The sequence below is a fragment of the Cetorhinus maximus genome, chromosome 28, assembly GCF_964194155.1.
Source record: "Cetorhinus maximus chromosome 28, sCetMax3.hap1.1, whole genome shotgun sequence".
In the NCBI taxonomy this organism is placed as follows: Eukaryota; Metazoa; Chordata; class Chondrichthyes; order Lamniformes; family Cetorhinidae; genus Cetorhinus; species Cetorhinus maximus.
Window position 1 is genome coordinate 19521237 of NC_135906.1, and position 22944 is coordinate 19544180.

At 45.0% G+C, this 22944-nt stretch overlaps 1 protein-coding gene across 3 annotated transcripts; it reads left to right on the top strand.

The window, feature by feature from the left end:
* trmt1 (tRNA methyltransferase 1) lies at window positions 1-22732 on the top strand. Of its 3 annotated transcripts, none has more exons than XM_078531343.1 (17): window positions 1-53; window positions 1625-2024; window positions 4165-4220; window positions 4310-4443; window positions 6161-6348; window positions 7294-7409; window positions 7923-8035; window positions 8122-8270; window positions 9381-9464; window positions 10562-10631; window positions 14277-14411; window positions 15795-15880; window positions 16968-17076; window positions 17256-17332; window positions 20585-20704; window positions 21447-21561; window positions 22269-22732. In XM_078531343.1, the coding sequence occupies exons 2-17, from the start codon at window positions 1657-1659 to the stop codon at window positions 22341-22343; spliced, it is 1995 nt and encodes a 664-aa protein (XP_078387469.1). In that variant the 5' UTR covers window positions 1-53; window positions 1625-1656; the 3' UTR covers window positions 22344-22732. The 3 variants fall into 3 exon arrangements, with proteins under 3 accessions (XP_078387469.1, XP_078387471.1, XP_078387470.1); XM_078531344.1 differs by lacking the exon at window positions 1-53 and adding an exon at window positions 1048-1162; XM_078531345.1 differs by lacking the exon at window positions 9381-9464.
* The last annotated feature ends 212 nt before the right edge of the window (window positions 22733-22944 follow it).

Sequence of the window (22944 nt, forward strand, 5' to 3'; positions counted from 1 at the left end):
CCCTCATCAAAATGGCCGCCCCCATCAGACTCTAATCCTGCTGCCTGGGCTGTGTAAGTGTGAAGTCAATTGTTTTATATACATGTATATATATACACACATATATATATATAAATACACACACATATATATATATATATATATATATATATAAAATCCTTTCAACTATTTATGTTTACATGTTCATTGCCTGTTTAAATTCTGTGCATTGCAGCCTTTCCTCTTTGATTTGCATACTTTTCCTGTCATGCTGTTTTCTTTTAGTCACACCTGGGTTCTTGCATTCAGAACATGTACATACTTAACAAAGGAGAAACTCTTTCTGATGGCTCTGGGCAAAGCGGGGTAACAGTGGGAATAGGACTGATTGGATAGCCCTGACAGGTATAATGGGCCGAATGATCTCCTGTGCTGTATAAATTCTGTGTATCCTTAACCCTTTTTTGAACCCTCATAGCTCCCAGTCCAGGGGGTGGTGAGGCTGTGCTCAGCACCTCAGACCCGCTAGGCCTTTTTCTTGCCCCCCCCATTGCTGCTAAGAAATAATAGGCTTCCCAGTTCTGGGGAGGACCCTCTTTTTAGAAAATTCAAACCCCTCGTAAAGAAAACCTGTTGTGCCCAGTTGTAACTGCGAATCACTTTAATTTGGTTAAGTCCTTTTAAAAATGATGGGCCGAACGGCCTCCTTCTGTACCGTTAAGATTCTGTGAAAAGGAAAACACTGTGTTTCCTGCATTCTGCATTCTGTAGTTATTTTCTTTAAACTTGCGAAAGGAGTGAAAAAAATCTTTCTTTCCTCCCCTGTTCCCACATTTCCTTGGGTTCTGTGCTTAAATCTCCACTTCTGCCCAATTAGTGCACCTTCTCAGTACATTTGTGTCTCCTCAGACACCGCCATCCCATCCCCTACATCTATCCTGTTCTTTGTAGCAACCTCCTACAATGCTGTCATGCTGTTACCACTTTACAATATTGTCACATGTATGACAGGCAGCCAACGTCCTACTTATCTGCAATCTCTTCCCTACCATCTTCCTCTGTATCCAGGTGATGTTAGTTGATGCTCATAATATAGGAAAACTGCAACATTGAGTCATTGGGAAAAAAAAATCACTGTGGCACTCCAATATATAACTGCAAGAAGGAATAAAGTGCCATTTGGGTTAGTGTTGATTCTTCTCTTGTGTCTCTGTGAAACATTATACTTCGGCTTTTGGATCAGATGCTAAACGAGGCCCCGAGTATCTTCTTGGGGAGGCGTAAAAAGTCCGATGGCCGCTATTGGAAACGGGGGAGTTCTCTGGTGTCCTGCCCAATATTTATCCCTCAATCAACATCACTAAAACTGATTATCTAGTCAATATTACATTGCTGTTTGTGGGAGCTTGCTGTGTGCAATTGGCTGACCCGTGTCCTACATAACTATTTTTTGAAGTTTAGTCACTTTTGTAAATAGGCTGAAAGTGCTTTGGGATGTCCTGTAGTTGTGAAAGGCAGTGTATAAATGCAAACCTTTCCATTCTTTTGACTAAGCAAATGCACGTTGCTGATGATCCATTTAAGATCTTTTCCTCTCCAGTGTTTCATTCCCTAATGGATTATTCTTTGTTTTTTTTTCTCCCAGAGTCAAACAACCACAACTTGGTTTGTTGCTTTATGCTGGTAAACAGTGTGTCCCAGCTCAGGTACTTTGTTCACCGCACTTTGAGTTCCGCGTCGATTGTGGTGAGAAGAGCGGTCAGGACACAGTCTCTCCTTCGCCATACCACAGGGAAAAATTCCGCGATGGAAATGGGAGAGGAATCCCAGGCAGAGCCAGACCGGACGTGTAGAAGCAATGGCAATGATCAGTGCCAAAAAGTCAGTCTTTTGGAGGCTGCTGTGGACCCATTGCCAAATAGTGAAACTTTGCCAGGGATTAAGAATGAGGAGACTGTTATAACCGAAGGGAAGGCAGAGATTATCTTCCCCAGTGCCAATGAAGTATTTTACAATCCTGTGCAGGAGTTCAACCGTGATCTAACGTAAGTACCTGGTGGACCTGTGTTAATACTGAGCAAGTCTCACCATCAGAGCTCTAATTAAACTGTTAAATACTAATTTGCCCTAGTTTATCTTTTGCAGTTATTTCTTTAAATAGTGAACATTGTAGGTGCAAATTTGGCAGAACTACTGAGTGCTAGTTTCAAAAGCTGAATTAAGGCACGTAGTTGGTGTCAAATTCTTTCCAGTTTTCCAGGGGGTGGATTTCTGCTGTTATAAGTTCTGATCTCGGTTGTAACTTGTCCAAGGACATTGTTCCTTCACCAGATCCACAGACTTGCTGCTTAGCCAAAGGTATTTCAAAGGGTTTCTGATTCATGGTGTTTCCAGATTCAGATATGAAACTTCTGAGTCGACACCACCTGTAATTTGGATCAGATACTCGGGGTTGATTTGAGGTTTGGTGCCCTTAATTCTGGGAGTGTGGAGCTGTGGGTCAAGAGGAGAGCAGTGTAAACCCAGCAGATAAAGTTGCTAAACTAGTTCAAGAATGGGGCCTTGCCTTGGCTCAGGTTGGGCATGGTGTGAGCTGGCTGCAGACTGACATTCTACCTTCTTTTTAGACAGAAGTTGGAACTAATTTAAATCTCATCATGGGGGGGCACTAGAACAAGTTTGATTTATATAGGGGCCTATCATGTAATAGTGGAAGCCCAACGTGCCTCCTGGGGAGCAGTGCCCCCTGAGCTGGAAGCAGTGGTCATCAAGGAGGTGCTCCTTGAAGTCAGGTGAGAGAAGTTGTGAGGAGCAGTGAGACAGGCTGAGCGAGGGAATCCCAGAGCGCAGGGGCCATGGTGGCTGAAGGCTGGGATGATGATTGGAGGGGCAAACTGGGGTCTCGTAGTTATGCAGAATTCTCCAGGCCTTTGGAGGGGGTGGGTTTGGACAAGACTATGGAAATAACTGATCATTAATTAAAATTTTAAAGTAGCTGAAGGTTATCCAATGGTCATTGCAGATATTTTAGATGCTGAGAGGCTGTGGTGTGTCTCTCCCCACCACCCCCCAACCCCTGCAGGCCTGGAGAATGTAGAACACAGGGTCACAGTCTCAGGATAAGGGGTCAGCCATTTCGAATGGAGATGAGGGAGAAATTTTTTTCACTCGGAGAGTTGAGTGTATTCTCTATTCCAGAGGCTTGTGGATGATCAGTTATTGAATATAGTCGAGACTGAGATGGATAGATTTTTTCAATGGTAAGCAAGTCCAGTGATATGGTGACAATGAAGGATGGGGGGAGCTAAGGTAGTAGATGAGCCCTGATCTTATTGAATGGCGGAACAGGCTTGAGGGGCCAAAAATGACCACCTCCTCCTGTTTCTGCTTCCAGGGGTCCCTGTGAGGATGTGTGCTGCCAGGGAGCCTTTGAGGTGACTGTTGATGGATTCTCCAGGGAGACTGAAAATCTGGGCAGAGGAGAAAATAACTGCAAGAGAGGGAAGGGCTTTTTTGTACAGCATTGTCACTCAACAGACAAATCAATCGTGGGCTCCCTGATGTTTCAGGGGGGGTCCCCAGTTTCAGTTGTTATCTAATCTCTGGGTATTACGCTACAATAAACCTCCAACATGCTAGGGTGAGATGGTGATGTGACCAGGATTCCTGTGCTGAATAAAGGCAAAATACTGCTGGGAATCTGAAATAAAAACAGAAAATGCTGGAAAAATTCCGGTCTGGCTGCATCTGTGGAGAGAGAAACAGAGTTAATGTTTTGAGTCCGAGCTCTGAAGAAGAGTCATATGGACTCAAAACGTTAACTCTGTTTCTTTCACTGCAAATGCTGCCAGATCTGCTGAGTTTTTTCCAGCATTTTGTTTTTATTCCTGCTCCGAATGCTGCCTGGTATCTCTGATTGGTAACTATGTGTGTGTGTGTATGGGACAAGGGTGGAGTTTGCTGTCAAATCTCATACCTTGGTCAAAGATCCTACAGCATTTCTGAATGAGGCTCATTCAAAAAGAGAATTGCTGCTTCTTTGAGGCATTGGGAGGTTCTGGCATCAGTGGAGTTGCATCCCATCAGGAATTGCAGCCGTGACGAGGGAGAGAAATGATGTAGTGGTTTGAAGGTGGGGGTGTGGTTGCAGTAATCGCTGTTTTATGTTCTCTTTCTCTCTCTCAGGTGTGCTGTCATCACAGAGTTTGCTCGAAAGCAACTGAGGCCCAAGGGGATTCAGGGTAAATGGAATACACCTTGTTGTTTTAACAGTGGGGGAGATGGTATAAGCAGGCTATGGTGCTAACCAGCCTTGAAATGTTTTGTACAGTGCTGGGCCCCGGAGAAGAGGAAAGGCAGAAGATAGTTGTAAATTTGGCAGAGAGTGAAACCACCGGGACAGCAGCAGGATCGGGAGATGCGCCAGTCATAAAGAAAACTGCCAACGTGGGAGAGAAATGTGAGGTGAAGTAATCCTCGCTTGGCCTGGATGTTTTCATTTTCGGCCGTGGGCGCCACTGGCAAGGCCAGCATTTTTTACTCATCCCTAATCCCCTTCCACAAGGTGGTGGTGAGCCGCCGCCTTGAATACAGCTGAGTGGCTTGCTAGGTCATTTCAGAGGGCAGTTCAGAGTCAACCGCATTACTGTAGGTCTGGAGTCACAGGTAGGCTGCTAATTTCTTGTCAAATTACATTAAAGTTTGTTAATGTCGGTTACATTGTTGAGGTTAAGAGGAACAGGTGATGGGTATTAATGGTCTTTGAGCACATATAACTAGGGGATAGCTGGGACACTGGGTTGAGTGGGAGGAGAGCTATGGGACTGAAAAGTCAATAAACTCTCACAATAAAGAAAAGCTCTCTGGGTCTTGGTTTTTGGCTTCACCAACTGGCTTGGATCCTGTTAACATGGACCAGACCGAGCAAGGACGACAGATTTCCTTCCCTAAAGGACACTAGTAAATCCGATAGGTTTTTACGACAATCTGGTAGGTTTACAGTCACCATTACAGGCACCGGCTCTTTAGTTCCAGATTTATTAAATTGAGTTTAAATTCCCAGCTGCTGTGATGGGATTTGAACTCATGTCTCTGGTTACTAGCCCAGGCCTCTGGATTACTAGCCCAGTAACATAACCACTATGTTAATTAGCCACAGTGTTTCCAAAAAGGTTCTGAATCTTGGACCTGTTTTCCTGGTGTGGAGTTGCAGGTTTCAGTCACACGTTTGCAGGAAAACAGACTGATGTGCGAAGCAGCATTAAATGCTGCAGGATTCTGGTATTTTCAGTTGCCTTGCTGGGGAAGGTTGTAGGGATGATGCATTTGAATGTGAAACTAAATCATTAGTTCAATGGTGCCAGACATATTGGAGCTGATTACCACTGAGTAACTGAAGTACCAGCTAATTTAACATTAAGATTACAGCTTCGCTGATGAATACCGTGGGTTTAAAAACACGACCTGGTCCAGAGCAGGAGATCTGTGGATCAATCTTTAGTCTCTGCTGCATTAGCCCAACTTGTTCACGGGGATTGGTAGGGGCTCTGATTGCCCCTCTGTTATGGATAGAGGGATATAAAGCTTTTGTTCCTTTTATAAGTGCCCTCATGCTGAGCAGGGGCGAGGACAGGATTTGCCTTTGTGGTGATGGCTCACAAATCGAATAGCTTGGCAGCGGGCACTGTCCCTTCCTGCTCTTGGATCAAGTACGGTAGGGTTGACAGTGCTGTGCTGAACCCCACGGTTCGTTTGTTTGCAGAGCAAAGGGATAGCATGAGCTGGGAGTGAAGTGGCAGTGAGGATCTGATCAGGGACGAACACTGATCCTGGGCACTGGAGGAGAGGCACAAACTCCTCTTTGAATGATAGAGGGATTTTGAATAAGAGGGAGTGTAAATGGGAGAAAGGAAGAGTGTTTCTATGAATGTATAGAATTTATAGTGTGCAGCCAGTCACTGAGGTGTTATGGTCATGAGGAAGGAGGTCTGTTTAAATATTTTTGATATTGTTTAAGACAGGTCTGATATTTTAAAATGCATTGAGAGCTGGTGGCTTTGCGAATCCCACTGCAATGTCATTGTTTGTGCCCCTGTCTCTGAGTCAGCTTCTGTCTATGAATGTCTAACCCTTGCACAGTGTGGTGTAGCCTCAGTTCACTCGAATCTGATTGTTTGTGCAGGGAGGGATTCGTGTACTAGAGGGGCTGGCAGCATCTGGGCTTCGCTCGATCCGATTTGCAAAGGAGGTTCCTGGAATTCACAGTATTGTGGCAAATGACTTTTCCTCAAGAGCAGTGGAACTGATGAAGAGAAACATTGAGCTCAATGGAGTGCAACACTTGGTAACAGCCAGCTTGGCCGATGCAAGGTACTGTGTAGGTGTTTTTTTTTTAAGGGGACTTGTTAAGGGGAGAAATGAAAGATCTTCTTTCACCCAGTGTTTGTATCAAGTGTTCCTGGAGTCAGTTAGATGCAGATTAATAGAGGAAAGAACTTGCATTTCTACAGCGTCTTGCACTACGGACATTCCAAAGCACTTTACACCCAAACAAATATTTTCAAAGTATAGTCACTGTTGCAATGGAGGAAATGCAGCAGCCCATTTGTGCACAGCAAGCTCCCACAAACAGTGGTTTGATGACGTGAAGATGCTTTCATATTGGTTGAAGGATAGATATTGACCCAGAACACTGGGGAGAACTCCCCTGCTCCTCTTCGCAATAATGCCATGGGATCTTTTACCCCTGCCCGAGAGGGCCGAGAGAGCCTCGGGTTAACATCTCATTTCAAGACGGCACCTCTGACAGTGCAGCACACCCTCAGTACGAACGTGTGGATTAAGAGTAGGCCACACGGCACCTCGAGCCTGCACCACCGCTTGATAAGAGTACTGGCACTGGTGTATCAGCCTGGGGTTTGTGCTCAAGTCTCTAGAGTGCAACATGAGACCGATGACCTGACTAAGAGGTGAGATGCTACCTAGTGAGCCATGGGTGGTGTGTTTCAGCATCTCGAGGGGAAGGGGAGAGGAACCTTTAAAAATGATTAAAAAATGAGGATGTCAAATTTGGTGCTGTCCTCCCACAAACTTATTTGTAAACAGTGCCGAGGATCAATGCTTTACCTTTTCCAGTGTTTGTTCAGATCCTGCAGCAGTTGATTCTTGTAGCCCGACTGACCGCAAAGTTGTGCTTTGTCCATCTATTGCTTTGTTCAGTTTAAGCCTACAAATAATACCTGCCTGATTCTAGGGTGCAATGTGTCAGACTGTAGAGGTTGCTAACCGGGGACGGGTGGGGTTGTCTCTCTGCAGCATGCTCCTGTACGAGTCCAGGAGGAGACGGGACCGCTTTGATGTGATTGACCTGGACCCCTACGGAAGTCCGTCGCAGTTCATAGATGCGGCTGTCCAAGCTGTTGGTGAAGGAGGTGAGAGTGCGCCGGGTCTCGAGGCCATTGAGCGGCCATTCAGAACTGGTCATTGGAACGTTGGGTCCCTCGCATTACAGGACCATGTGGATGTGGAGCAGTGGGGGGGGGTTGATGTGTCTTACAAACTGTCCTGGGCTCCTGCAGCTTGTAGGTAACAGCCTTGGGGAGGGGTCTCGCCTGGGTAACCTCCTCCTTGGGGCAGGAGGGGGTGCCTGTTACAGCCTGGATTGTGTTGAACTGAAGCTGGACTACTTCTCACTGGAAACTGTTGCTGGGCGGAGAATTTAACATTTTGGAGATTTTTTTCGTGAGCAGCATTTTTCTGCTTTAGAACTAATCCCTCACCCTCTCCGGCAGTGGGAGAGTATTCCATGTTCCGCTAACTCGCTGTGTAAGGACAGAAGTGTAGATGTTTGCATTTCTTAGTTGAGCTCTGAAGGAGGGCGCTGCTTCAGTTGAATATCTTGGAGGATTCGGGTAGATCGTAACAAATTCTCTTGTGTCTTTAAGGGCTTCTTTGTGTCACATGTACAGACATGGCAGTGATGGCTGGGAATAGTGGGGAGACCTGTTACAGCAAATATGGAGCCATGTCGCTGAAATCCAAGTTTTGTCACGAAATGGTGAGTGTCAGCTGATTCTGGATCCCTGCCAAGTGACATGTCATGTGTCGGCCCCTCTCACTCCTGATCTCGTTCCACCCCCACAGGCTCTACGCATCATCTTACACAACTTGGATCTCCGTGCGAACTGCTACCAGCGATACATCGTTCCTGTCCTCTCGGTCAGTGTTGACTTCTATATCCGAGTGTTCGTCCAGGTGTTCACGGGACAGGCTAAGGTTAAAGCGTCTGCCAGGTACAGTAACTGGTTGAGGCCTAATCAATCGGTTTGATGTATGAGGCTTAAATCTATTTAAATCTAATTTGAAAAAAAGACTAGTCAACTGCTATTCAGTTTCCAACCATTACTGTGCATCTGACCCGTTTAAACTGTTTGCATTTAAATCCCCTCCCCTCCACATGAAGGTGGTGACTCCCCCCGGGTTCGGTCTCACTGTTATGGGCTCCCCTGTGTACGATACCCAAATGGCCATTCTGGCTTTGCCAGTCAGTGCTGGGTATTTTTGGGCTCTGCGATGTGAGGGTGGAGAAGGAAGTTGAGCTGACCGTGACCTTGTCCATGGCCCCTGTTCATGCCAACGGATCAGTACCAGGCCCAATTAAATTTGGTTTATCTGGTTTATGCCCATTTCCTCCTCCCTCCTGGGTCATTAAACCAAGTGGGAATGGATCCACCAAACAAACTGCTTGGCTTTAGTTGACAACTTCACTCAAGGAAGCTGCCACAAGAAAGGTTGGATTGAGAGCGTTAGGTGATTGTCTTTTTTCCCGGTAAGCTGTATAATTGCAGTCCATTTTTAAAATTGATAAATCAGGGTCTGACTCTGTATCTCCTAAACCAGATTTTTTTCTTTATTATTTCATGGGATGTGGGCGTCGCTGGCAAGGCCAGCATTTGTTGTCCATCCCTGACTGCCCTTGAACTGAGTGTCTTGCTCGGCCATTTCAGAGGGGCAGTTAAGAGTCAACCACATTGCTGTGGGCCTGGAGTCACGTGTAGAGCAGACTGGGAAAGGACGGCAGATTTCCTTCCCTAAAGGACATTAGTGAACCGGATGGGTTTTCACCATTACTGGGACTAGCTTTTTAATTTCAGATTTTTATTAATTAATTGAATTTAAATTTCACCAGTTGCCCTGGTGGGATTTGAACCCCATGACTCCAAAGCATTAACCTTGTCCCCTAGGTTACTAGCCCAGTCACATTACCATCCGCTACCATCTCCCCATAGTTCTCCACCCGGCATGTCCAGAGGGGAAATGTATTTATGTCACTAAGTTTCCAGGATGTTATGGAGGGGTCTGTAAGCCGCTGAGTGTCTGAGAGTTGTGATTCTCTGTTACAGTAAACAAGCTCTGATATATAACTGTGTGGGCTGTGGCACCTTCCATATTCAGAGGATGGGAAAAATGATCAGGCACGGTAACAAGTAGGTGACTGTTTCTCTTCTGCAAAGTAATCATGTAACATTGCCCACTTTGTTCCTCTCCTGCTGCTCTCCTCTAGGTGATGGCTGGATCCCAGTGACAGGAGGATGCTCTGGGCTGCAGACTTCCTACTGATGGTGGTACCTCACTTAGCTCGGCCAAGGCTCTAGCTGCCCTCTTAGGTGGATGTTAAAGATCCCAAGGGACTAGAGCAGGAGCGTTCTCCCTGGTGTCCTGACCAATGTTTAACCCTCAGCCAACAATATCAACATAAGTGTGATCCGCTTGTATGGCTTTTCGTGGGAGCTTGCTGTGCTCCGATTGGCTGTTACGTTTCCTACTTTACACCAATGACTACATTTCATTGTCTGTAAAGCAGTTTTGGACACCGGGGTTGTGAAGGCGCCATAGAAATTCAAGTGTGTTCATTCTTTCTTGTACTGGGTGAGCCCGACGTTGGTTCAGCTTTGGATGCTGAGGCCTGTGACAGGGGGTGCTGATCACCTAGATGAGTCTGTCCTTGGTAACGTTTTCATAAAACAACTGTTCCTTACTGACCGAAAAGTTCCCCATCAAAATGAAAACCAACTGTGCTTTGCTGGTGTGCTGATGCTCACTTTCAAAGATACGCTCACGTCATCTCTGGCTCAGTGAGCAGTGCTCTCACTTCCGAGACAGATTGTTGTGAGTTCATGTCCGCCTCCAAAGACATGACCCCCCCGCCACCCAGTGCAGAACTGAGGGAGTGCTGCATTGTCAAAGGAAATGTTAAACCAAGGCTCTCTCCTGTTTAAAAAGTCCTGTGGTATTATTTAAAAGAAGAGCAGGGGAGCTCGCCAACGTGTCTTGGACGATATTTATTCCTCAACCAACAAGACTGAAACAGATTATCTGTTGGTGATCAGATTGTGGTTTGTGGGAGTTTGCTGCGAGCAAATTGGCTGCGGTATTTCCGACATTTTACCGCAGTGACTACACTTCAAAAGTACTTCACCGGCTGTGAAATGCTTTTGGGACATCCTGAGGTTGTGAAAGCTGCCGTTGAATTAAAGATCTTTCTTTTCGAGTAGTAACCTGGGGTAATCTTGTTCTTATCCAGCTACAAATACACAGCGAGCTTGGGGCCACCAGTGGGAGCAGATTGCGAGCATTGCTGCCAGAGGCACCTGGTAAGGGAGCCCCTTAAATTCCACGTTTTCTTTCTATTTGTCTGGTTGTTTGAAGTGTAGTTTGGCCGTCCTGCACCCGGCTTCATAAATCTTTTTTAAAAGTCGTTGTGAAATAGGGTAAAGATAATAACCTCAGCAGATCCTAGAGGTTCCCTGATGTTCTGTGATATGCAAAAACTGGCCAACTTGGATAATGACATGCATTTATATCGCCCCGTTAACATAATAAAACATTGCACGCATCAGAAAGTCACAAGGAACGAGCTTTAAAGCTCAGTTTCCGTCCCTACCAGGTTTGACCAGAGTTACCTGCTGTATTCCAGTCTACAGGGCAGACCCTGGTGGACTGAGTTAAAGTGTTTGTTAGTTACTCCAGCTTAGGAGTGACATCTCTCTCTAATTCTAACACCATGGCTGTTATTCCTCTCTGGACTCTCATTTCGCTTGAAAAGGGAGAAAAAATAGTTACTGTTAAATCCAGCAGGGAAATAAAAGAGAGGTAAGTGTGGGCGTAAACACCAGTATGGATGAGTTGGGCTGAATAGCCTGTTTCTATACTGTATATTGTGTAATTATACTGTGAACACTGCAGTAACAATAAACTTACAAATGTTATAAGACTATAATTGACCTCAAAAACAATGAAAACTATAGACCCAAATTTCACATGTATAACTACCTGAGACTAACCCAGTACCAACCAACTCAATTGGTATTTCTGATATTCTCCCATAACTTTGCATAAACGCAAGTTAGGTTCAGCACTTTGTCACTTTCCTAGTTTGTATCAATGCAAGTTTTACAGTGCCTTTTGTATAATGATATCAGAATATCTGACACTACTTAGATTTGAACAACTTATGCATTCACTCCCATCACTTGGCCTAAACAGTCCATGCCAGTGTTTATGATCCACTCGATCCTCCTCCCATCTTTCCTCACCTAAATCTATCACCCTAACCCTCTATTCCCTTTTCCCTCATATATGCTTGTCTAGCTTCCCCTTAAATGTATCGATACTGTTCACTTCAACCGTTCCCTGTGGTAGCCAGTTTCACATTATCGACATTTTTGCCACTCTCTGGGGAACATACAAACATTCGAATTAGGAGCAGAAGTAGGCCATTTGGCCCCTCGAGCCTGCCCCGCCATTTAATAAGATCAAGGCTGATCTGATCATGGCCCCAACTCCACATTCCCGCCTACCCCCGATAACCTTCAACTTCCTTGTTTGTCAAGAATCCATCTACCTCTGCCTTAAAAATATTCAATGACCCACCGCTCCCTCAGGAAGAAAGTTCCAAAGACTCACAACCTTCGGACAAAAAATCCTTCTCGTCTCCGTCTTAAATGGGAGGCCCCTTATTTTTAAACTGTGTCCCCGAGTTCTAGTCTCTCCCACAATGGAAACATCCTCTCAGCATCAACCCTGTCAAGTCCCCTCAGGATCTTGCATACCAATAAGATAAACTCTCATTCTTCTAAACTCCAATGGATACAGGTCTAGCCTGCCTAACCTTTCCTCATAACAGAACACTCTGCTACACCCTGACCATCCCAGGTATCAGTTGAGTGAGCCTTCTCTGAACTGCTAACGCATTTATATCCTTTCTTAAATAAGATCAAAACTGTACACAGTACTCCAGAATAAAAAATTCTGAAGAAGTCATATTGGACTTGAAACATTAACTCTGTTTCTTTCTCCACGGTTGCTGCCAAACCTGCTGAGTTTTTCCGGCATTTTCTGTTTTTAGGGACATAGATAGGTTAAGCAAGTAGGCAAAAATTTGGTAGATAGAGTATAAGGTGGGAAAATGTGAACTTGTCCACTTTGACAGGAAGAATAGAAAAGCAGCATATTGTTTAAATGGGGAGAGAATGCAGAACTCTGAGGTATTTTCTGTTTTTATCACCGTGGTCCAGATGTGGTCTCACCAATGCCCTGTACAGCTGCAGTAAAACTTCCCCACATTGATATTCCATTCCCCTTGCAATAAACACCGACATTCCGTTTTGCCTTTCTAATCACTTGCTTTACCTGCATACAAACTTTTTGTGATTCGTGTACCAGGACACCCAGATCCCTCTGTACCTCAGAGTTCTGCATTCTCTCCCCATTTAAGCAATACGCTGCTTTTCTATTCTTTCTGTCAAAGTGGACAAGTTCACATTTTCCCACCTTATACTCTAGCTGCCAAATTTTTGCCCACTTGCTTAACCTATCTATGTCCCTTTGCAGACTCCTCATGCCCTCTTCACAACTTACTTTCCTACCTATCTTTGTGTCATCAGCAAATTTAGCTACCATGTATCCAAGTCATTGGTATAAATTATAAATAGTTGAACCAACCTGGAAATGACCCATTTATCACTCCTCTCTGCTTCCTGTTAACTAACCAATCTTCTGTCCATGCTAATATGTCACCCCTTACACCATGAGCTCTTATTTTACGTAGTAACCTTTGATGTGGCACCTTATCACACGCTTTCAGGAAATCTAAGTCTAGCACATCCCTTTATCCACGTTGCTTGTTACTTCCTCAAAGAACTTCAATTAATTAGTCAAACATGATTTCCCTTTCACACAACCATGTTGACTCTGCCTGATTGCATTGAGATTTTCTAAGCGCCCCACTATAACCTCCTTAATAATAGATTCCAATATTTTCCCTATGACAGATGTTAAGCTGACTGGTCTGTAGTTTCCTGCTTTCTGTCTCCCTCCTTTCTTGAATAGAGGAGTTGCATTCGCTATTTTCCAATCTGATAGGACCATTCCAGAATCTATGGAATTTTGGAAAATTAAAACCAACTCTCTCTGCAGCCGCCTCTTTTAAGACCCCAGGATGAAGTCCATCAGGACCTGGGGATTTGTCAGCTTTTAGTTCTAATAATTTTCTCAGTTCTCTTTCGCTGGTTATTGTAAATGTTTTATTTAAGTTCCTCCCTCCTTTTCACCTTCTGATTCACAATTATTTCTGGGGTGTTATTTGCATCCTCTACAGTGAAGACAGATGTAAAATATCTATTCAATTCATCCGCCATTTCCTTATTTTCAATTCATTCGCCACTTCCTTATTTTCCATTATTAATTCAAAAGTTTCTTTTGAATTTCCTGCTGGATTGCTTGGTGACTTATCGTATGTTGACGGCTCCAATTATGCTCGTCCCCCACAAGAGAAACATTCTCTCTGTATTCACTCTGTCGAAACCTTTCATCATTTTAAAGACCTCTAGGCCACCCCTCAGTCTTTTTAATAAATAGACCCAGCCTGTCAATCCTTGCCTGGTAGGATATGGTGGGAGGTGGCTTTTTATGGAGCATAAAGCAGTAGGGTAAAGAGGCCTATTTCAGTGCTGTAAACTCTACGCACAATCTAGTGATGCTTGCTAGTAATTGAGTTCACATTGTGGTCAAGTGGTCCTCTGACTCTCACTACCTAGGTACATATGAGGCATGGCACTGGCTGGTGGCTGGCACCAGGGGAAACAAACCTCCAACTGAGCTGCCAGGGGGGTGGGTGGTGTGATGGAGGTGAGACTGGAAGAGAGGGCAGCCTGTGTAAAGGTGGGTGTTCACCAGGGAAGGATATGCCCTTGTGCTTTCTATTTTTGTAAACGAAGGTGTTTCTCTCCTGGTTTCAGCTTGGTGGTCCAATCTGGGCTGAGCCGATCCATGACCAGGACTTTGTCAAGAGAGTTCTCGAATCAGTGGAACGCAACCCACAGCGGTTCAAGACTTCAGATAGAATACTGGGCATGCTCAGCATGGTCAAAGAGGTGAGTTTGTGGAATAGTTCCTTTTTGGGTCATGGACCAAGTTGTGTTGGGCTGAATAGCGGAGGGAAGACTGAGCAAATTGTATTCCTTGGGTAGATGATAACATGCTTGAAGATTGAACACTTTGCATTTATATAGCAGCTCTTCACATCCTCGAACATCGGTTATTATTGAAGGCCAGTGACTGTTATATAGAATGATGCAGCAAAGCAGGAGACCATTCGGCACATAGTGTCTGTGCTGAATGATAGGCAAATGCAGCAGCCATTTTATGAAGCAGTTCACCTCTGAATTGTCCTGTTTTGAGTGTAAATATTTCTAGTATCTTTAATCTTTCCACATGACCAATTGCATTCAGCAATTCTGAACAAACACTCCACTCAATTTAGACAACTCTGGTGCTCTGGAAATTGGAAGCAGAGGGTGAGAGGAATACAGACACATTTTGAAAACCAGGGAGAGAAAAAGGCTGAGAAGACCAGTCAGGCACTCGTATGATGCTGGCGAAACTGAAGGCATCGTTTCAACAAACTCGATATCCTCCCGACTGCTTCCATTCCCCTCCCTCAGGAGACTAATTGTATCCTCTCCCTGGTTTTCAATATGTGTCTGTATTCCTCTCACCCTCTGCTTCCAATTTCCAGGGCACCAGAGTTGTCTAAATTGAGTGGAGAGTTTGTTCAGAGTTGCTGAATGAAATTGGTCATGTGGAAAGATTAAAGATACTAGAAATATTTACACTAGAAACAGGACAGTTCAGAGGCGAACTGCTTCATAAAATGGCTGCTGCATTTGCCTGTAGCTCAGCATTTTTATTCATCCCTGATCAAAGCTTCTGAACCATATCTTCTCCATCATAAAGACCACCTACTTCAGCCTCTTTAATGTTGCCTATCTCCACCCCATACCTCCATGTCAAATTCTTGTTCTCATGTTTAAATTCCTACAAGGCCTCGCCCCCGCCTATCTCTGTGCAAACCTCCCACCCCCCACCTGAAACTCTCCATCTGATTCTCTGACCTCTTGAACATTTCCATCCCGCTTCCCTTTGCCCCATCACTAGCAACTGTGCCTTCAGTCACTTATATTCTGTGCTTTGGAATTCCTTTCCTAAGCTCCTTCCTATCTCCATCTCCTCCTTTTAAGGCCCAGTCTTGCGGCAAAGCCTTTGGTCACACCCCTGTCACTCAGCTCCTTCGTTGATGCGGCATCTATTTTCTGATTGGAGTTTCTCTGCTGAAGATGCAAGTTGCTGTATTGATTTAAGTGCTGCCCTATTTACTTGCGCCTGTCGTGTGGTGGGTAAATTGGCAGATCACCTCGTTATGCTGCCAAGCATTCCATCGTTTTAAGTTTCACTTGAAATTGGTTTCTCTTTATTAGGAGTTGCCGGACTGCCCTTTATACCACACCATGGACCACCTGAGCAGTGTTATCCACTGTAATACTCCATCTCTCCTGCAGATGAGGTAGGGATTAAGATGACAGAATAAACTAAGGAAGTTGGCTTTGGTGATTCCTGGCAGTTCCTGTGCAAAAGTTGTAGCAATTGTAATCCAGCTGTGGACAGTCAGCTCTGGGCAGTGGGGAGGTACACACACGGCCTCTCAGTCCCAAAGGGGTGGACTGTCTGTGAAGTTCCTGAAAGTATTTGAGACTTTTTTTGTATATTTTTTTAAGTGATTGAAAGTTTATTTTTACATAGACATGGATGAAGAAATGATGAGATGGCTGTAACTCTGAGATATGGAGTATTGTTGGGTTATGATCGTGGGGTAAGATATTCGCTAGGCAGAAAGGAGCAGCATGTGGACATGAACAATGAGGATGAATTAAAATTTATAGCATCAACAATCGATGTAGGTGATGGAGATTTTATGCAGATGCATGTAACTGGTGGGTGCGGGGAGTGGGTGGTGGTTGAAAGGGATTTACAAAATTAGTATATTGTGCTTTCAGCTCTAAGTACTGAGTTCAAATCCAACACAGACAAGTGTGATAAAGGATGTTTTTTTTTCCTTTGCCAGGTGCAGAGTGGCACAGAATTGTACATTAGCAAGTTTGTAATTCAGCACAAATAAGCACAATTAGTGTTTTGGAAAGGACGGCAGGAAGGTTAGTTTGTAAGGGGGTGCTTCTTGAGATTAGGGCTAAATGGGACAATGCATGTAGGGTGATTTACTCTATTTAACCTATGCTGTACCTGCCCTGGACATGGTTGATGGGGACAGTGTATCAAAACGTGAAGCGTAGGACTTGGGAGCAGGAGTACGCCATTCGGCCCTTCAAACCACTCTGCCATTCAACAAGCTCATGGCTGATCTAGTTGTGGGAGCTTTACTCAGTCACTCTTTGAAATCCCTGGGACAGGGACATCAGTTATTGTGAAAGATCGGATCAATTGTTCATTTCCCAGCCTCGAGTGCAAAGTGATGACCTCCAAAGGTTCCTCCCCTTTAACAGTTAAAGGTAAGTGAAGATGGATATGAGTTGAATGGAATTATGTATTGAGAAATAATTTCAATCTCCCTCCATTCTTCCCCCACCACCTATTAGGTCTGCCCTACTTCACGCTGGCTATCGAGTATCCCTCTCGCATGCTTCTAAAAAAGCCGTTAAAACTGATGCACCATCTTCAGTGATCTGGGATATCATGAGGTGCTGGGTAAGTGGCGAATCTGTAGATGTTCTGAGTGGCATATTTTGTTAATGGTTAGATGTGAGATGCAGTGAAATAAGAATTAAACACATGCATGAGCAAGGAACTGTGTACACTGGATTTTGAGGTGACTGTGTGTTTTCCGAGTGATTAGAGGGTTAATCTGGATTCTATTTCTGGTGCAGGTGAAGATGCACCCAGTGAAGCGGGAGAAGCTGTCTGAGAGTAGTCCCGCCTTTCGAATTCTCAGCAAAGAGCCTGTGTAAGTTGTTTTTAAATCTGCTGTCGGGATTGGTACATGCACCGGCCTGTGTGGGCTGGGGCTTTTACAGATCAGAGTCTATTCCTGGACCATGCTGAGTGAGTTAGTCACTGTTTGGGTGAGGTTAGGGCTGTTACAAATGACCTCAGTGCCCCCCTGGCTTGGCCTGGGATGAGGCATAACAATAAAACCAATCCATCGGGGTCCTTGCTGTTTATCCTGTGGATCCTGTTGGGATCTGAAGATTGGATGCAGATAGGATCAGACTTGGACGTGGCTGCAGGTGCTGCTAGTGTCCAATGTCCAGCTCTGACGTGAAGGGTCATTACATGGAGGAGGCCCTGAGTGTAGCCAGTGCCCATTGGCATATCCTAAGGATGCCATAGCTGAGATTGTTTTCTGATATGGATGAAGCTAAGCCTCTGTTCCGTGACACAGTGTGGTGTCACCTAATGACCATGTTCACCTAGTGATTGACATGTGGCTTTGCTTTTCTCCCCCTCTGAACAGGATCCAGAGGCACATCTCAGCAGTTGCCAGTAATCTTGTTTGAACATTGCAGACTATTGCACTTGGCTGAGTCTGTCCCCGTCATCACTAGAAGTCCACAAGATGATAATGATGGGGATTGGGGTTTTGAGCTGGTTTACCTTGTGGTCTTGCAGGGAACTTTTTATTCAGCACATTGTGATCAGAAATGCACTGCCTAAAAGGGTGGTGGAAGCAGATTCATTAATAATTTCAAAAGACTAGAAGGTTAAAATCTTGAAAAGGAAAAATTTGCAGAGCTGTGGGAAAGAGTGAGGGTGTGGGGAAAATTGGATAGCTCAAAGGGGCAACATAGGCATGATGGGCTGAAAGGCCACCTTCTGTGCCTATCATGCTGATTCCAACAGGCCTGCAAGAAACCACTGCAGACTGAGGGCAGTTTGAAAATCACTGCAGACTTATCTTAGGCTCCTTATTCATGATCAAACATCCTATCCCTTCTTGAAGTTGCCAACACAGTCTGCCTCCTAGTAGATTTAATTAAAGTTGTGTATACGAAATTCCTTGTGACAGAGTTCAGTTTATTTGTATCCCTTTTTGAAAATGAGAGTCACTGTTTTTCTGGGTTCTATCTTCCCGGCTTCCATTGTCTCTAATCATATCTCGCGTGTCTGGCTTGAAAGATCAGTTTAAAAACCGTTCTTTATCCCACTTTTGTATTAGTGTACGCAGTCCCACAGCTGAAGCAAGACCAATACTTTGTACAAGTGAAGAGTCTGTGGAATAGATTTCTGACAGAGTTGGTGGAAGCAGTTGGTATTGATTCAAATACAAGATAGATTTCCATCCAGAAAATAATATTTTATGAAACAAAAGCTCACTAATCTGGAACATGAGGAATTGGGAACCATAGATCCAAAGTTACCCAAGTTTTCCACCACTGGGGTTTTCCCTCACCTCATGTCCGTAGACTCATTGATCAAGGTCAGTTGCTGATCAGTCAATAACACCATTGTCATGTGACCATCAGTTGGAGTCATACCTATCACAAAGGAAGATGATTGTGGTTTTTGGAGGTCAATCATCTCAGTCCCTCAGGGTAGTGTCCTAGGCCCAACCATCTTCAGCTGCTTCATCAGTGACTTTCTTTCCAGCATAAAGTCAAAAGTGGGGATGTTTGCTAATGACTGCACAATGTTCAGCACCATTCGTGACTCCTCAGATACTGAAACAGTCCATGTCCAAATGCAGCAAGACCTGGACAATATCCAGGCTTGGGCTGACAAGTGGTGAGTAACATTTGCACCACACAAGTGCCAGGCAATGACCATCTCCAACAAGAGAGAATCTAACCATCACCCTTTGACATTCAATGGCATTACCATTGCTGAATTCCTCACTATCAACATCCATGGGGATACTCTTACCAGAAACTGAACTGGACTAGCCATATAAATAATGTGGCTACAAGAGCAGGTCAGAGGCTAGGAATCCTGTGGTGAGTGAATCACCTCCTGACTCCCCAAAGCCGGTCCACCATCTACAAGGCACAAGTCAGGAGTGTGATGGAATACTCTTCACTTGCCTGGATGAGTGCAGCTCCCACAACACTTAATTAGCTTGACACCGTCCAGGGCACCATTGATTGGCACCCCATCCACAAATATTCACTCCCTTCACTACCGACACACAGTGGCAGCAGTGTGTACCATCTACAAGATGCACAGCAGGAACTCACCAAGGCTGCTTAGACAGCACCTTCCAAACCCATGACCACTACCACCTAGAAGGACAAGGGCAGCAGACACATGGGAACACCACCACCTGGAAGTTCCCCTCCAAGTCACACACCATCCTGACTTGGAAATACATCGCTGTTTCTTCTCTGTCACTGGGTCAAAATCCTGGAACCCCCTCTCTAACAGCACTGTGGGTGTACCTACACCACATGGACTGCAGCGGTTCAAGAAGGCAGCTCACCACCACCTTCTCAAGGACAGTTAGGAATGGGCAATAAATGCTGGCCCAGCCAGTGACGCCCACATTCGATGAATAAATGAAAAAAATATCAGGATGTTAGGAGGTGAACCTTGGTCTTGCTGTACCTAAGTCAGGGCTTCCCAAACTGGGTTGTGAGATGAGATTTTGAGGCTGAGCGCTGAGACAGCAGTGGCTGCCCTGGAGCTCGGACTGATTGTTAACAGCTGCAAGGTCCCTTTAAATGCTCACTTTTAATAGTGGTGGGTGTGGCCTAATGGACCAATTCCTGCTGCAAAAGGGTAGGTTTTTTTAAAAAAAAAGAAACCCTGCAATTTAAACACTTCCCACCACACTCAACCTCAATCTCCACCCCACTCCCATCCCCCTTGCTCAGTAACTGAAGGCCCCCCCCCTGGCCACCTCCCTGCTCAACAGCTCCCGAACGCCAAAAATTCTCTTCTGGGATCACGCAAAGTCTGGGGCATTCAATACTGGGAAAAAGTTTGGGAAACACTGTCCTAAGTTGATGATCACTTGTGTCCTTTAGCCCAGGATTGCTGTAATAACTCTACTGCTACCCCGACTGAGGTAGAATTGTGTGCGGCTATTTCTTGCTCACTTTTACCAAATGAACGATGGAAATTTTGCACTTACAGACTTGCCAATTGTGGCCCCTCTTTCCTTGCATCCAATTTCTTCGAGAATAAGTCGGTTGTATTCCTAGCAGCGTAAACCTCTCCCTTTCCAACAACTCATCTTTACACCCACCCTTGCGTATCTCAGTCTGCAGGCTTGCTTCGACATCCGGGAAGATGCAAATCCCAAATCCAGGAAGCAAGGGCTAAAACGCTTCCAAGAAAACCCGGAAGCCAACTGGGGACCTAAGGCGAGGGCCAAAGTCGGGTAAGATTCTAGCTGGGGACGAGCATCACGTTGGGGGTGAACAGGGGCTGTGCTGGGTTTGGCGGGGTGGATAAGAGTGGGATTTCTGGTCTTTTTTTTTCCTTAGAGCAGTGGGGACTTGATATTTTTGCTTCTAGCAGATTAAAATTCGAGAATTGCTTTGTCATATTTGCGCCTGTACTGTTAGCCTGACGCCACGAGCATGAGATTGTTTTTCATATTACAACAGCTTTGGGTGATTGGGAAGAGATGGCAGCCTTCGAATTCCTTACTCGCAACCCAACAAACACACAGGGACAAGCCGTGATTCACCAGCACAGCCTGCAGTTCTCTCCCTGCATGTCCTGTTAGCATAGTTCGCTTTCCTTGGCACTCACCAGCCTTGCTCTGTCTCTCCATGTACTCACTCCATAACCCTCCAGACTGCAAGAAATATCAATTACTTCGTATTGTGAGAATGTGTCCCCTAAAATGGTGAGGAGCAGGAACTGTTGTCAGAGTATGAAGTAGTGGAAGGATTCAGAGGCTGACTGTGACAAACTGTGACATAAATGCTGCTTCTATAGCCATCTCTTTACCAGCCAATGTGGATGGTGGGGGGGTTTGTAGTGTACAGGGGAAGGGGTTTTCTGGGCTCTTACAACTCATAGGATGGGATTCCAGGTGTATGGATGTAACTTGTGGTTTTCAAATGAAGGAGTTAACCAGGTATGTTATAGAGTTGCTGTTTTGTATCTCCTAGTGGAGGAATTCATCAACCTTTGGAAGATAAAAGCAAACGGCTGCAGAATAAACGGAAGCAGAAGTCTAACGCGCCACATTATGGGAAAACTATCCCCTGTAAAAAGTTCAGAGAGGTGAGTGAAAGGTTTTTGGTAATGTGCATTTGTTTGGATGAGACTTGATTAAACTGTGTTCACAGCTCTGGCAGGTGATTAATGCTAATATACAAAAGGGCAGGGTGTCCGTGAAGGGGGTTACAGCAGACATGTACTAGGTATTGGACAGACCCCTACTACGGAGGTCAGGCACAGGCATTTCCACAGAACCTGTAAGTAACATTTGGCTTTCTAACCTTGTTATTGCTGGATGTTTTATCTGTCTTGTGTTCTGGGAGGGACACATTACGACCAGGGTGCTACATAAATGAACTATTGGAAACTTGAAAGTCCGTTTAAAAGGACCACCCAAATGGATAAGAGCAGAGAGTCTGCCATCCACTGAAATCCTGCTGCTCCATGATGGCGTTGGAAGCAGCCCCCTGTGGAGATACAAAGCAGGAGCTGGTGAAGGTTTGGGAATCATTCGACAAAGGGACACACCCCAACTCCCAACAAAGACCCATAAGCTATCACTCCTCAGAACAGAGGTGGGATGAATTGCTTTAACCACCTCTGCCAGATTTAATCTTAGTTTTATTTTTATTCAAGCATTAGGGTAATAAGGGTTTTCAGCACTGCACTGCGGCTTACAGAGCTACTGGTGGGTTGATCCAAAAATTTGCAGAGTTACTGCGGTGTACTTTGGATTTGTTTACTTGGCTGATCTGTCCTTCCCATCGCAGGGAAACTGCACGTACGGAGAGGAGTGTCGTTACTCTCACCAAGAAGAGATCGAGACCACACACAACAGAGAATAGAAAATTGCTTTTTTCTGAAGCCTGCGATGAGGTTTTGCCACCGGTTACATTGCAAACACTGAACTCTCAAAAAGCAACCACCCTTATTGTAAGTGGTTGCAGAATTTATATATGGAAAGTGTAAGATTCAACATGCAGTGTTTTGTTATTTATAATTAAACTGCATTTTTAAAAAGTTCTTGTCTTAAAGTACAATTCTAATTTCCCATCCCTGATCACACTGCCTCGTGTTGGGGTATAGTTTCAGGCAGTTCGCTCAAGTTCTTACATTAACAGTAGAGGCCACCATTGATAAGCACTATCCTGAACTCACCCGAGGTTCATTTGGATGTAAGTCATTAAACAGTGGCCGGGATATAAACACTTAGCACACAACTATGTGGGTGGTGGGGGGTGAAAATATCCCAAGGCCAATTTTAGCATTTCAGTTGTGCTCAACAGGGATGGAGATTGGACTCTGGTGATCTGTATAAAGTAATTCTAACACATGGAGTTGAAAGAGCAGTTCCTCTTTACCTCTTCTAGCCACAAATCCTATGCAGTTGAAAGATGTCTGCACAACAAGTCCTCTGTCGTGTGGAAGGCTGTGGTCTTCTTTAGG